General features: G+C 43.5%; 1 protein-coding gene across 2 annotated transcripts in view; it reads left to right on the top strand.

The window, feature by feature from the left end:
* The window catches only part of LOC127423810 (copine-5-like), a 142,144-nt gene that overhangs the window by 80,813 nt on the left and 44,646 nt on the right, over positions 1–16,685 (top strand). For both annotated transcript variants that reach the window (XM_051668429.1, XM_051668428.1), the window contains one exon: positions 4,732–4,795. In XM_051668429.1, coding sequence (XP_051524389.1) covers positions 4,732–4,795 — 64 coding nt within the window. The remainder of the gene's footprint in view (positions 1–4,731; positions 4,796–16,685) is intronic.

Raw genomic sequence — 16,685 nt, 5'->3', positions numbered from 1 at the left:
CAACTTTTGGTGCTTTTGGCAGTGTGGGCAGGTGCCAAATCCTGCTGGAAAATGAAATCAGCATCTTTAAAAAGCTGGTCAGCAGAAGGAAGCATGAAGTGCTCCAAAATTTCTTGGTAAAGGGGTGCAGTGACTTTGCTTTTCAAAAAAACACAATGGACCAACACCAGCAGATGACATTGCACCCCAAATCATCACAGACTGTGGAAACTTAACACTGGACTTCAAGCAACTTGTGCTATGAGCTTCTCCACCCTTCCTCCAGACTCTAGGAACTTGGTTTCCAAATGAAATACAAAACTTGCTCTCATCTGAAAAGAGGACTTTGGACCACTGGGCAACAGTCCAGTTCTTCTTCTCCTTAACTCAGGTAAGACGCCTCTGACATTTTCTGTGGTTCAGGAGTGGCTTAACAAGAGGAATACGACAACTGTAGCCAAATTCCTTGACACGTCTGTGTGTGGTGGCTCTTGATGCCTTGACCCCAGCCTCAGTCCATTCCTTGTGAAGTTCACCCAAATTCTTGAATCGATTTTGCTTGACAATCCTCATAATGCTGCGGTTCTCTTGGTTGGTTGTGCATCTTTTTCTTCCACACTTTTTCCTTCCACTCAACTTTCTGTTAACATGCTTGGATACAGCACTCTGTGAACAGCCAGCTTCTTTGGCAATGAATGTTTGTGGCTTACCCTCCTTGTGAAGGGTGTCAATGATTGTCTTCTGGACAACTGTCAGATCAGCAGTCTTCCCCATGATTGTGTAGCCTAGTGAACCAAACTGAGAGACCATTTTGAAGGCTCAGGAAAACTTTGCAGGTGTTTTGAGTTGATTAGCTGATTGGCATGTCACCATATTCTAATTTTTTGAGATAGTGAATTGGTGGGTTTTTGTTAAATGTGAGCCAAAATCATCACAATTAAAAGAACCAAAGACTTAAACTACTTCAGTCTGTGTGCATTGAATTTATTTAATACACGAGTTTCACAATTTGAGTTGAATTACTGAAATAAGTGAACTTTTCCACGACATTCTAATTTATTGAGATGCACCTGTATATATATGAGTATATACAATAAAGATTTTTATGTAGTGCAAAGTTATGAGGCAGAGAAGCAGAGACCAGCTCAATGCAAATGTCTATGAATACAGTACAAGGTGCAAATGAAGAAGAATAAACACTGAAGGTGCATTGTACAGAATGAAGTATAAATATATATATATGTATATATATATATATATATATATATATATATATATATATATATATATATATATATATATGGTCGGTGACATATGGCCATAACAGTGCAAGCGGCATCAAGAGGTAGAAATTATGTGCAAAGGAATGTGCAAGGGAATGTGTAAAAAAAATAAAATAATGTAGTGGGATGTAGTGGGGTGTAGTGTTCAACGCTTGAGTTTAGAGTTCAGTGGGCAGGCAGCTGAGGGAAAGAAACTGTTCCTGAGTGTGACAGCGTGTGACTCCTATAGCATCTCCCAGATGGGAGAGGAGTAAACAGACCATGGTTGGGGTGAGAGGTGTCTTTGATAATGCTTCTCACCCTTCTTAGGCAGCGTTTGTGGTGAATGTCTTTGATGGAGGATAGCTGAACACCATTGATGTATTGGGCAGTTTTCACCACCCGCTGGAGGGTCTTCTGGTCTGAGACAGTGCAGTTGCCATACCACACTGTGATGCAGTTTGGTAGGATACTTTCAATAGTGCAGCAGTAAAAGTTCAGCAGGATGTGGGGGGACAGGTGAGCTTTCCTTAGCTTCCTAAGGAAGTAAAGGCGCTGTTGCTCCTTTTTGATCAGAGTGGAGGTGTTGTAGGTCCAGGAATGATCCTCAGAGATATGGACACCCAGGAATGTAGATGGGAGTGTATATGTGGCCCTTCCCAGTCCACCAGTAGTCCACAATCAGCTTCTTGGTCTTCTGGGTGTTGAGTGTGAGATTGTTGTTGGCACACCACACTGCCAGGTGCTGTACCTCTTCCCTGTAAGCCGTCTCTCAACGTCGGTGCTGATCAGGCCTACCACTGTGGTGTCATCTGCAAACTTGATTATGGAGTTGGAGCCATGCTCAGGTATGCAGTCATGGGTGAAGAGGGAGTTGAGGATTGGACTCAGCACACAGCACTGTGGTGCACCAGTGTTCAAAGTGAGGGTGGAGGAGTTGTGGTTGCTGATCCTAACAGACTGTGGTCTGTTAGTGAGAAAGACCAAGGTCCAGTTGCAGAGGGAGGGGCTGATGCCATGATCAGTGGGCTTGGAGCTTGGCATCGGTATTGAGTAATACTGATGTAAGTTGAGTAACTTACATTTTAGACACAATATGACCAGTTGTTTTTTTCTATTTTTTGTTCCGCTAACGAAAATAGTGGCAAACAAAACCAAATTAAGATTGACATGGTATTGTCAGACTGATAGCCTGTCTGAAACTGCATGAACACAGACAAGTGGATTGGTACAACCAATGAAATGGCCCAATGCTGTTACTAAATACGTAATATCATCTCTACTGATACTCCACTTGTCTAATCAATGAAGGTGATATTCTGAATTCATTATTATACATGCAATTATGTAAATAATTTACAATGTAAACATTTTCAATAGTGTTAAAGGGTTAGTTCACCCAAAAATGAAAATTCTCTCATAATTTACCCACTCTCATGATACCCCAGATGTGTATGACTTTCTTTCTTCAGCAGAACACATTTGAAGAAAAATAGAAAAATATCTTCAGCTCAGTAGGTCCTTAAATTTGGATGGTGATCCAAATTTTGAAGCTCCAAAAAGAACAGAGAGTCAGCATAACTGTCATCCATATGACTCTAGTGGTTAAATTAAACTCTAAAGTGACACAATCGCTTTTGGTGTGATAAAGATCAGTATTTAAATGCTTTTTAACTCTAAATAAACACTCCTGGTCAGCAGCAGTATGTGTGTGTGACGTAATTGCGTTGGCATGTGAGACAAGTGAGAACTGACGCACGTGTGACACCCGGAAGAGCAGCGCAGTTTACAACTGAGTAGGAGGAATGCTGTACAGAAGCTTCATTGGTTTTGGTTTAGATCTGTATTTGTATCTGTTTGTTTACTCACAATGGTGCATTTGTGTGCTTATCCTGGATGTCTAACTGAGAGAAGAATATGAGATTACATCCATAACATGGCAGCGCAAATACGTCACTTGAGAGACCACATGATCTCGGCGCTCTCGTGAAGCTTACCAGAAGCTATGGTATGTAGTTAAAATCTACTTAAATATTGATCTTTTTCACACCAAAAGCGATCATATCACTTTAGAAGACATTAACTTAACCGCTTGAGTCGTATGGATGACATTTATGCTGACTGTCTGTGATTTTTGGAGCTTCAAAGGTCTGATCACCATCCACTTGCATTTGAAGGACCTACTGAGCTGAGATATTTTTATATTTTTCTTCAAATGTGTTCTGCTGAAGAAAGAAAGTGATACACACCTGGGATATCATGACTGTGAGTAAATAATGAGAGAATTTTCATTTTTGGGCATGACAGTGTGCATTTTTTAATAGCTTTTTCAATTTAGGTAAGATGAAAGAAAAATTAAACTCTGGTGAGTTTGCATTAATAAGAGTAAAACAGCATGCCACATTCTATGTCAATTGAAGGCAACAAGGGGTTGTTTGATCAGATGCTAATCAATTGGGAATGCACACACTGACCAGCTAAGACCAGTCTGACCAACTAAGACCACCCTGGCCAGCTAAGATCAGCATGACCAGCCTGATGAGCTAAGACCAGCCTAACCAACTAAGACCACCCTGGCCAGCTAAGATCAGCATGACCAGCCTGATGAGCTAAGACCAGCCTGACCAGCTAAAAAAGTTCAAAACCCCTTTAAAACCAGCCTGACCAGTTACTGTAAGACCAGGCTGGGCGACCAGCTAAAACCAGCCAACCAGCTGATCCTGGTTTTAGCTGGTCTTTTCAGCAGGGTATAGTATATTTTTATATATTATAGTATATTTTTATAGAAAAAGTACTTATATAGAATAGTCTGGGCATAATATTCCTCAACAAGGGCAGCATTTAATGATTATTTCAATGGCTTTGCAGTGTAAACATCATGAAGTATGAACATACAGTAATATGGAACTGTAGCACCATACACATTTTTATAGGCATAAAACGCAACACTCAGTTTTATTCAATATGTAATGGGGGTCCGGGCTCCGTCTCTCTATCCACAAAGGGGTCCCTGGCCTGAAAATGGTTGAAGACTCCTGTTCTAGCGACATGTTTGTTTCCTTCATTTTAACTTGTCACAATAATTTATTTTATTTACAATGAGTTTTCAAAGTTTCAGTTCGATTTTCCTCATTAGTAATTCAATTTATAGTTGTTGAAAAACTTAACCAAGTAAACTTATGTTTTCAATTGTAGTTGGTTGACATTTTTTTTTCAGTGTACAATTTGAAATTTGTGAATTCATTTGTCAAAATGATGAAAAACACATTCATTTTAAGGTGCCTTGGTTAAAAGCATCTTCCAAACAAACTAATGTTAACATGATCTTCTACAGTATATCATCTTTTTAAGCAATTCAGATAACACATTCTTTTGAACTCCTGTAATATGTGTATTATGGCACTACAAGAATTCTTTTTTGTAAGTATCCTGCACTATAAAAACAGGAAACTGTGTATACCAATGCACTACATTTATGTTATTCTTTTAGTGGCATCCCTGGGAAGAACTGTGGTACAATTATTCTCACGGCCGAGGAACTAGGAAACTGCAGGGTAAGTCAGCACTTTCAGTTTTCCTCCACAAAATTGTTTTACTCAAAGATATTTGTTTTTTTCAGTGTGCACTCTTCAGAATGCTTGCAGCTATTCAGAAGAGAAACCTTTACTGAAATGTTGTACTGTATGATAAGAAAGACAACTTTTTTTTTTACTGTTAATGTCAGACCATTCATTGCCAGAAATGGATGTGAAATATGGCTGAATATGGCTGAACATTTAAGTTACCTTATCAGACAAATGTGTTCTCTATGTCTATTTCAAGGGCGACATTGTCTCTGAAGTCCACTTCAAAGACCTGCATACTCATAAGGATCAGTAGATGGGCTTTGGGCACCTTTCTATCATGCTTCTTGTTTGAAGTCATGCATTGATCATTTGTGTTAAGAACCACATTCTGGCCCAAAGAACTGGAGAAGCTCATGTTATCCAACATCCAGTATTCTGGTTATGAAATTTAAATGTGTCCTGACGTGTCAGTCTTAATTGCTTCTGGATACTAAAGGGTCCAAATAAAACACAGTGAATAGCAATAATTAGGCAAAGTAAGTACTTATTTTAAATGGGAGAGAAGGCTTTGAAAAAAGATAAGCAAAGAAATGCTAATCAAGAGCATTAAGTTAATTCTGGGCTTGTTCTTAGCAGTGATGTTTTCACAGAGGAGGCATGGGAGGTAGTACATAAATAAATATATATAAAACAACACATAAAACAAATAAAATATTACAAAATCTTATGAAATTATGAAAGATTAAATTACGTGTATAGCACATTATTTGTATAGTATTGTACAGTTGAATAGTACAATTGTACAGTGTGGTTATCTGAGTTACTGTAGACTTTGTCTGTTTGAACCAGTCTGGCCATTCTCTGTTGACCTCTCTCATTAATAAGGCATTTCTGCAGTTCGTATGTTAATGTAATCTTGTATAGAAGAGGAAAACTTCTTTGGCTTGCTGTCCATATACTGGAGGGCTTGGAGCTCAAGACTTGACTCGAGTCCTGATTACCCCCCTGGACTTTGCTTTAGATAAATGATGAATCTAGAGAACAAGTGGGGATGGGGTGGAGGAGGGATGTCAGGAGAATTGTCACTGAAAGCAGGTAAGCAGCGACTTATATACTCCTACTCGCGGGCCATGATTTGTCAGATTAAAATGAAAGATCAGTACCATGACAATGGCATGAAATATTTAGGACAGCGAGATTCTATATGGTAGATTGGCTTAGCGGATACTTCTTTAAAAAAATTATATAGAGGGAGTGCTTTATGCATTTGTTTGAAGTTGCATTCTTGTACGATGGCTGGTCGAGAGGGGCTACACTGCAATTTGAATGGGAGATCACCACTCATCATAGAAGTGGATGGTCTCACAGCCTTCGAACAGTTAAGGTGAGAATGAGAGCTGGCTCGCGCTGTGTTCAAAAGGGAGGACTCACGCTGCAATTCAAAAGGGAGACTGCTCTAAAGAGAGTGTGGTTTAGCTCGCGGCATTCGAATGGGTAAGCCCAACATGCATTCGAATGGGGGTCCACTCTGCATCCGAAATGGAAAGGCCTATCCTTCACCTTGAATGGGGGAGCCTGAGATATGAGGACGTGGATGAGCTCGCACGGCATTTTATTGAAAGGGGCTACACTGCGATACGAACGTGAGATTTCCACTAAGCATAGAAGTGGATGGACTCATGACATCCGAATGGGGAAAGTGAGAACAAGAGTTGGCTCGCACTGAGTTCGAAAGGGAGACTGCTCTAAAGATAGAGTGGTTTAGCTCGCGGCATTTGAACGGGTAAATCCAGCATGCATTGGAACGGGGTCCACTCTGTCCAAAACAGAAAGCCCCTCCAACACCTCGAAAGGGAGAGCCCATGATACGAGGACGTGGATGAGCTCGCTCATCCTACATTTGATCGAAAGGGGACTATACTGCAATTAGAATGGGAGACCTCCACTAAGCATAGAAGTGGATCGGCTCACAGCATTCAAACGGGAAAAAAGAGAACGATAGTTGGCTCGCGCTGCTTTCGAAAGGGAGGGCTCACACTGCGATTCGAATGGGAGACTGCTATAAAAATAGAGTGGTTTAGCTTGTGGCATTCGAACGGGTAAGTCCAGCATGCATTTTAACGGGGTCCACTCTGCATTCGAAATGGAAAGCCCCTCCAACACCTCGAAAGGGAGAGCCCATGATACGAGGACATGGATGAGCTCGCGCATCCTACATTTGATCGAAAGGGGGCTATACTGTGATTAGAACAGGAGACCTCCACTAAGCATAGAAGTGGATCAGCTCACAGCATTCGAATGGGAAAAAAGAGAACGATAGTTGGCTCATGCTGCTTTCGAAAGGGAGGGCTCATGCTGTGATTCGAATGGGAGACTGCTCTAAAGAGAGAGTTGTTTAGCTTGCAGCATTTGAACAGGTAAGCCCAGCATGCATCTGAACTTGGGTCCACTCTGTATCTGAATGGAAAAGCTCACTTAGCGCTTTGAAAGGGGGAGCCCGCTATACGTTTGAACTTGTCTTTCAAGCCCAACGACACCACGGGGAACCAACACATGCGGAGCACCTACCCCAGTACAGGGCTTAGTTAGCACATGTACTGAGCCGGCAGCGAGTTTCTCCGCAAACTCGTCTGCCACAGTGCTCAGAGGAAGTCATTCAGGGAACACAGTTTGTGAACACTCCTGGGAGTCAACAGTACACGTCTTCAGCTCAGGGGAGGTGAAAGGCACTATGCGCAAGTGATACACCCGGCCAGCTGTCCCGGACTTACCTGCTTGTGCCTGCCACTACACGGGATGAAACCGGTTCCACCCTGAGATAGTAGAATCTCGCAAAGGTGTTGGGTGTTGCCCAGCCCGCTGCTCTGCAAATGTCTGTTAGAGAGGCGCCACTGGTCAAGGCCCAGGAGGCCACCACATTCCTGGTAGAATGGGCTCGTAGCCCTGCCGGGGGCGACACGTCCTGCATGTGGTATGCCATTGCTATGGTGTCAATGACCCAGTGGGCGATCCTCTGCTTGGAGACAGTGCTTCCTTTCCACTGTCCACCAAAGCAGACAAAGAGCTGCTCAGAGACTCTAAAGCTCTGCGTGCGATCCACATAGATGTGTAAAGCACGCACCGGACACAGCAACGTCAGGGCTGGGTCTGCCTCCTCCTTGGGCAGCACTTACAGGTTCACCACCTGGTCCCTAAAAGGGGTCGTGGGAACCTTGGGCACATAGCCCGGTCGGGGTCTCAGGATCACGTGAGAGTAGCCCGGACCGAACTCCAGGCACGTTTCGCTGACAGAGAACACTTGCAGGTGTCCTACCCTCTTGATGGAAGTGAGCGCAGTCAGGAGGGCAGTCTTCAAAGAGAGTGCCTTAAGCTCAGCTGACTGCAGAGGCTCAAAGGGGGCTCCCTGTAGACAATGAAGGACTACAGAGAGGTCCCATGAGGGAATGAGGCACGGTCTGAAGGGATTCAACCTCCTGGCACCTCTCAGGAACCTGATGATCAGGTCATGCTTCCCTAAGGACTTACTGTCCACTGTGTCGTGGTGTGCCGCTATAGCGGCTACATACACCTTCAAGGTGGAGGGGGACAGCCGCCCTTCCAACCTCTCCTGCAGGAAGGAAAGCACTGATCTGACTGCGCATCTCTGGGTTCTTTGCGTTGGGAAGAGCACCACTTAGCGAACAGATGCCACATCAAGGCATACAGGTGCTTCATAGAGGAGGCCCTAGCCTGCGTGATCATGTCTACCACCGTGGGTGGTAGGCCACTTAGGTCTTCTGCGTCCTGTCCAGGGGCCAGACATGGAGATTCCAGAGGTCTGGTCACGGGTGCCAGATGGTGCCCCGCCCCTGAGAAAGAAGGCCCTTCCTCAGGGGAATTCACCAGGGGGGGCTGTCACAAGGAGCGTGAGGTCCGAGAACCACATCTGGGTGGGCCAGTAGGGTACTACCAGGACGACCTGCTCCTTGTCCTCCCTGACCTTGCACAGAGTCTGTGAAAGTAGGCTCACTGGGGGAAACGCATATTTGCGTAGTCCAGGGGGCCAGCTGTGTGCTAGTGTGTCTATACTGAGAGGTGCCTCGGTCAGGGCGTACCAGAGTGGCCAGTGGGAGGATTCTCAGGAAGCAAACAGGTCTAACTGTACCTGCCCGAATCAACTCCAAATCAGCTGGACCACCTGAGGGTGGAGTCTCCACTCTCCCCTGAGGGTAACCTGTCGTGACAGCGCGTCCGCTGCAGTGTTGAGGTCACCCGGGATGTGAGTGGCACGCAGCGACTTGAGGTGCTGCTGACTCCAGAGGAGGAGACGGCGGGCGAGTTGTGACATATAACGGGAGTTTAAATCACCTTGACGGTTGATGTATGCCACCGTTGCCGTGTTGTCTGTCCGAACTAACACATGCTTGCCCTGTATCAATGGCCGAAACCTCCGCAGGGCGAGCAGAATTGCCAACAACTTGAGGCAGTTGATGTGCCCATTGCATACAGCGCCCCAGCCCATTTTGGAGGCATCTGTCGTAACCACGACGTGCCTGGACTAGGGGAACGCCTGCCCGTAGAAATGTGAGGTCGGTCCAAGGGCTGAAGAGGTGGCGACAGACCGGCATGATGGCCACGCGATGTTTCCTGCGGTGCCATGCCCATCTCGGGACTCGAGTCTGGAGCCAGTGCTGAAGCGGTCTCATATGTATCAACCCGAGCAGAGTGGCCACCACTGAGGATGCCATATGCCCCAGGAGCCTCTGAAACAATTTAAGTGGAACCAATGTCTTCTGTCTGAGCGCCTTCAAACAGGTCAGCACCGACTGTATGCGCTCGTTTGTGCGGCGCACCGTCAATGAGACTGAGTCTAACTCCAAGCCAAGAAAAGAGATGCTCTGAACCGAGGGGAGTTTGCTCTTTTCCCAGTTGACCCGAAGCCCTAGTCGGCTGAGGTGCGAGAGCACCAGGTCCCTGTGCGCACACAACACATTCCAAGAGTGGGCTAGGATTAGCCAGTCATCGAGATAGTTGAGGATGCGAATGTCCACTTCACTTAACGGGGCAAGGGCTGCCTCTGCGACCTTCGTGAAGACGCGAAGGGACAAGGACAGGCTGAAAGGGAGGACCTTGTACTGATACGCCCGACCCTCGAGTGCAAACCGCAGGAAGAGTCTGTGTCGAGGTAGAATCGAGACGTGGAAGTACGCGTCCTTCAGGTCTACCACTGCGAACCAATCTTGATGCCGGATGCTCGCTAGAATGCGTTTTTGCGTCAGCATCTTGAACGGGAGTCTGTGTAAAGCCCGGTTCAGTACTCGCAGGTCCAAGATTGGCCGCAACCCTCCGCCTTTTTTCAGTACAATGAAGTAGGGGCTGTAAAACCCCTTCTTCATCTCGGATGGAGGGACAGGCTTTATCGCACCCTTCCATAGGATCCAAGCTCCAGGTGAGGGGGACCAAGGGGACAATCTCATCGGACTCGTACCGGTGGGTGGGGCCTCGCAGCGGGGCGGAGACTGAGGTGCCACGTAGAGCCGTGGCCGTGCTGAGTTCAGGGATATCGAAGCACTTACCTGGCTCCTTGTGACCACCCTGGAACAGCCTGGGACGGGGGAGAAAGAGGCTTGTCCTCGTGACCCGTGGAGACCGTCACATCGGCGGCGGATTTGTGCCACAGCTGGGCGCGGAGGGGCGGGGAGACCACCACTGGAGCGCCAAACCTGCCGAAATGGAATGGTGGACGGTGGTCATGATGACGGCCGTGCACACTGTGTATGTGACCCAGGGAACAAGGAAACCGCTCTTTTGCTGAACTCTTAGGTACCGCAGCCACTTGGGCATGTGGCGAAATTAAATGAAAAGGTAACAAAAGATTCTTCTCCCGGCCCTCCACCGGGGGATGGAGTGGTCTGCTTACCAGCTCCAGAGCAGTGGGTTTCCTCATCCCTGGGTCACCCGTCTCAGGGGCACTTTGAAGCCTTTCTCAGGCTCTTGGCAGCCGGCCGTGAGACGGGTCACAAAAAAACAAAAAAAAAACAAAGAAGAAAGAAATTCTTGTTGCACTTTAATCTATCTTGAATACTGCTATTCAGATGCTAGTGAAACTTTGTAATACAGCACTTTTCGTACCACTGTCTCCTTAAGGTGATTTGCTTACAATGTATTCCTCTTTTGTAAGTCGCTTTGGATAAAAGCATCTGCCAAAATAATACATGTAAATATAACTTGGGTGGGCTCAATGCTGCATTCAAACGGGAGGGCTCTTACTGCGATTCGAACAGGAGGACCCTGGTTTTAATATATATATATATATATATATATATATATATATATATATATATATATATATATATATATATATACACACTGGTGGCCAAAAATTTGGAATAATGTACAGATTTTGCTGTTTCGGAAGGAAATTGGTACTTTAATTCACCAAAATGGCATTCAACTGATCACAAAGTATAGTCAGGACATTACTGATGTAAAAAAGCAGCACCATCACTTTTGAAAAAAGTCATATTTTATCAAATCTAGACAGGCCCCATTTCAAGCAGCCATCACTCCAACACCTTATCCTTGAGTAATCATGTTAAATTGCTAATTTGGTACTAGAAAATCACTTGCCATTATATCAAACACAGCTGAAAGCTATTTGGTTCGTTAAATGAAGCTTAACATTGTCTTTGTGTTTGTTTTTGAGTTGCCACAGTATACAATAGACTGACATGTCTTAAGGTCAATATTTGGTTTTAATGGCAAAAAAAGAAACAGCTTTCTCTAGAAACTCATCAGTCAATCATTGTTTTGAGGAATGAAGGCTATACAATGCTTGAAATTGCCAAAAAACTGAAGAGACTGTACACTACAGTCTTCAAAGACAAAGCACAACTGGTTCTAACAAGGACAGAAAATGATGTGAAAGGCCCAGATGTAGAACTAAACAAGGGGATAAGTACAACAGAGTCTCTAGTTTGAGAAATAGACACCTCACATGTCCTCAGCTGACAGCTTCATTGAATTCTACATGCACAACACCAGTTTCCTGTACTACAGTAATGAGAAGACTCAGGGGTGCAGGCCTTATTTGGAAGAATTGCAAAGAAAAAGCCACTTTTGAAAAAAAAAAAAGGAAAAAGAAAAGGTTAGAGTGGGCAAAGAAACACAGACATTGGACAACAGATAACTGGAAAAGAGTGTTATGGATCTTAACCCCATTGAGATTTTGTGGGATCAGCTAGACTGTAAGGTGCGTGAGAAGTGCCCGACATGACAGCCACATCTATGGCAAGTGCTACAGGAAGCGTGGGGTGAAATGTCACCTGAGTAGCTGGACAAACTGACAGCTAGAATACCAAGGATCTGCAAAGCTGTCATTGCTGCACGTGGAGGATTTTTTTATGAGAACTCTTTGAAGTAGTTTAAGAAGTTCTGAATTCTTTTTTTTAAATTGTAATAGCAATTTTTCATGTTATTAATGTCCTGACTATACATTGTGATCAGTTGAATGCCACTTTGGTGAATAAAAGTACTAATTTCTTTCCATAAGAGCAAAATCTGTTCATTATTCCAAACTTTTGGCCGCCAGTGTATATATATATATATATATATATATATATATACAGTATATATATATATATATATATATATATATATATATATATATATATATATATATATGCACACACACCTACACTTACATACATGCATACGCATATACGCATACGCACACACACACACACACGTACATATCCGTATGCACACCCATGCAAAGACATACATACAAAAACATATGTGTACACATACGTGCGTGTGATTGTAGGATGTAGCGAGATGGTGGCAGGTGGTGACATGAGTGATGGTGACAGGTGGTACTGATAAGGGGATTAGCTGATTAGTGATTGATGAGCTTTCCTGATGTGGAAACGATTTGATCTGATGTAGCTGTGATATGCGTCTGAGGAACAACGACCGAGAGATTGAATTTGTTGTTTTGATAAATCTTTTTGGGCAGCTGTGTTTGCTACGCCGATATGGAATGAATGACTGGAATAAAATTTGGCCGGGATGCCAGATTGGAGGAGGACTGGTTTAAGGTGCTTTTGGAACCAGAATCTTGAAGCTGCATGGTTATTATCATCGGTGAATAGCGGATCAAGAGGGGACTTAATGTGGGAATAGCTGTAAGCGAGAAATGATGCGAGAAATTGGTAAGGTTTGATGGGGTGGGCAGGTTGAAAATGTAAATCGAATGCCCCTTTTTAACTTGATCTGTTTTGCTTTGTTTAATGAAGAGCCTGATTGTTTTGTTGTCTATGATTTGCAGGTCTGAGAAGATGGGATTTATGTTGGGATTTAATTGTGTATTGACAGTGATTTCTGAGCAATGCAGAAAGCTGAAAAAGGCTAGGATAAACATAGCGTTGAGCGTGCGGTCTGTGTTTACTGAATGGTATCCAAGACCAACAAAATTTTGTTAAGATGTCGATGGTTAGAGGCATTCTGGTGTTTGGGTGTGTGGTTTAGGATTTTTTTATTCCTTTAATGAGCAGAGAAATTTGGGGGTTATTGATTGCTGGGGCGGACTTGCTGAATATTAATTTATGGAAAAAAATGGACACCACTCAGATAGCTTTTTATGGTACCTGGTTGAATGCCTTTGAATTGGTTTAGGAATTAAATGAATGATAAAATGGATAGTAGAGAGAAATTTGGGAACTAAAAATTATAGGTTTGGTGGAATTGTTTGAAACATTTCCAAGCTGTCCAGTTGGTTTGGAGAATTCTCTGTGAAACTGCTCGATTTATGGAGTTGAGTGATGCAGTGAGAATTTGTTTGAGGGATATAGGATATAGGAATTTCAGCTCCAAACAGGGTGGTACCGGGATAAGAGTCAAGTCTGCCTCTGGAGCTAATGCTTTGAATTTCTGATAAAATCTGGGTCTGGAGATTATTGGACACTTGCAGAAGCTCCGTGGCTATGGCATTTGGTGGAATAGCTAGGGCTGTAGCTGTATGAAGGGTGAAAGTAGGAGGGTGGGCTGGCTGAGGCCAATCGGGAAGGATTGGGGGCAGAGCGGCGCTGAATGTGGAGGTATCCTCATGCCTGGGGTGGCTCCAAAGGCAGGATAGAGTGAGGGAGGAGGGGCTGGAAAGGGTAAACATTGGGCTGGAGCGTTGGTCGTTAGTGGAGGAGGCCTCACGCTCGATTCCGCTTCGGCAGCCCAGAGGTAAGACAGAGAGAATGAGCTGGGGAAGGCTGGTTGAGGAGAGGGATTTGGGGCCTCTGAGGTTGGTGATATGGTGAGTGGTGGCGGCGGGAAGGCTCCTGCGTCAGGTTTGCCCGGTGGTTGGGTGCGCAGTAAGCTGGGCTGGAATGGCAGAGAAAGGAGAAATGGTGGCTTGCTAGGCTTTTGGCCTAGCACAGACACCACACTGGCTGAAGGTCTTTTACAGGATGGTGGAGTTTGGTGGAGAAGTGGCATGTTCCTGGAAGACTGGAGGGTTGGGAGCGGTTGGGGTGTTTGTGAGCTGAAGCCGTGCATATAGAGGAACGTGTAGAAGGTATAGATTGGGCTTTAGCGATTCCAGGGGTTTTTGAGGTAGAGGGAATGTCATGTTAAGAAGAGACATACAAGTCATGCAGTTGGATTTTACATAGCCTGCATGAAAAGTGGATATTGGAAGTGGCTAAATCGTGATGAGGAGTGTGTTTGCCGGGATCGGACGGCTGTGATGGAGCATGGAGGGGGGAGTTGAAGAATTCCTCGTTGGAAAGAAAGAGCTCCAGTTCGGACATCTTGCTGACTTGAGAGTGGGGCCAAATGTCAGGAGAATTGTCATGGAAAGCAGGTAAGCAGCAGCTTATATACTCCTACTTGCGGGCCGTGATTTGCCAGATTAAAATTAACATGCTTCTCCCGAACCTCTGTTAATTAACTTTTCCGTCCACAGAACTTCCGCTCACTGGATGTTTTTTGTTTTTGGCACCATTCGGAGTAAATTCTAGAGAATGTTGTGTGTGAAAATCTCAGGAGATCAGCAGTTACAGAAATACTCAAACCAGCCTGTCTGGCACCAACAAACATCCATGCGATTATCTAATCAGCCAATCATGTGGCAGCAGTGCAGTGCATAAAATCAAGCAGATACAGGTCAGGAGCTTCAGTTAATGTTCACATCATCCATCAGAATTAGGGAAAAAATTTGATATCAGTGATTTGGACCGTGGCGTGATTGTTGGTGCCAGCTGGGCTGGTTTGAGTATTTCTGTAACTGCTGATCTCCTGGGATTTTCCCCCACAACAGTCTCTAGAATTTATTCTGAATGGTGCCAAAAAATAAATAAAAAACATCCAGTGAGTGGCAGTTCTGTGGACGGAAATGCCTTGTTGATGAGAGAGGTCAACAAAGAATGGCCAGACTGGTTCAAACTGACAAAGTCTACAGTAACTCAGATAACCGCTCTGTACAGTTGTGGTGAGAAGAATGCTATTCTGAGGTGCGGGTTGGCGCTGTTTTGGCGACACGAGGGGGACCTACACAATATTAGGCAGGTGGTTTTAATGTTGTGGCTGATCGGTGTATATTGTATTATATGTGTATTAACAGTGCAATATAAAATTTATTTCATATGCATTCCTATACAAAAATATAGGATATACAGTATGGCCATGAACATATTTATAAAATTATAGTTCATATATTTGGACATATACTTTAAGTAGGCTACATATTCAAATTATGTGCAAGTATTTGACTTTTTTTATATCAGTGAAAACCATAATTGAATATAGGTCTAAGTGTTGTACAATAAGAATTCTTTGTACATTGGACAAAAAAAAAAAAGTACAAACCCTGAGATGGCATTCTGCCTCCTCATTTCAAAAGTCCACCACACGCCACTGGTTCTTTGGACTCATAAATATCGGTGGTGGTGGTTAATTTTCATGTTCTGGTGAGACTGACTTTACTCCTTTTGTGTTTGGGGTTCCAGAGACCCTAATGATGCATCTGTACAAATAATAACCATAATCTTGAAATTAATCTCTTCAGTGGCATCTCAGCATTATTATTTCTGGTGGGCACAAACAATCACTTAACCCAACATGGTCTGTGTTGACTGAAAATGTACCATCATTTACCAATTTTTGAATTTGATGGATGATTTCAAATGCTGTCCATCATTTTGACAGAGAAAAAAGAAACATGAAAATAATTTTAACTTGTGTGTGTGTGTGTGTGTGTGCGTGTGTACTGTTTATTCCCTGGTATTAATAGGTGCCATCGCAATTTACACCTGGTGATATGCATCTCTTTTGACCAACTGTGTTCAGATTTCATGACATCAGTGTTTCATTGCATGATAATAATGCACAAAAAACTATCAGGCACACTGAAAAACTTGTGCATGTATCTATGTGCTTTTTAAAATTTTCCAATTAAACTGTTATTTATTATAACCATATGTAACCAGCAAAGTTTAAAAATCTTGTTTTAGCAGAGCGGTTAATAGGTAGAACTTTCACCCTAGAACTTTCACCACACTCAAGCAATGTTCCCTCTAATTTTTGTTTTTGCTGAGCAAATCCTATTTCTATTTGGCAGAAACTTCTGCCACCTGAGCAGGATTATATACAGTATATACTGCATATATATATATATATATATATATATATATATATATATATATATATATATATATATATATATAATATACAGGGTTAACATAAATCCAATAAATACACGATTACACGCTTTGTCAATGTTTTTTATGAGGTTGGGGTATTTTTGCAAGAAATGCTAACCAATGTAACCTTTAACATCATATAAAAAGCTAAAACCAATATATCTATGATGAAAATGCACGTTGGAGCACAACTTTTTTCTCTAGTA

The sequence above is a fragment of the Myxocyprinus asiaticus genome, chromosome 33 (genome assembly GCF_019703515.2).
Source record: "Myxocyprinus asiaticus isolate MX2 ecotype Aquarium Trade chromosome 33, UBuf_Myxa_2, whole genome shotgun sequence".
NCBI lineage: Eukaryota > Metazoa > Chordata > Actinopteri > Cypriniformes > Catostomidae > Myxocyprinus > Myxocyprinus asiaticus.
Note: the sequence above shows the minus strand (reverse complement) of the source record. Positions and strands in the feature narration are given on the sequence as shown.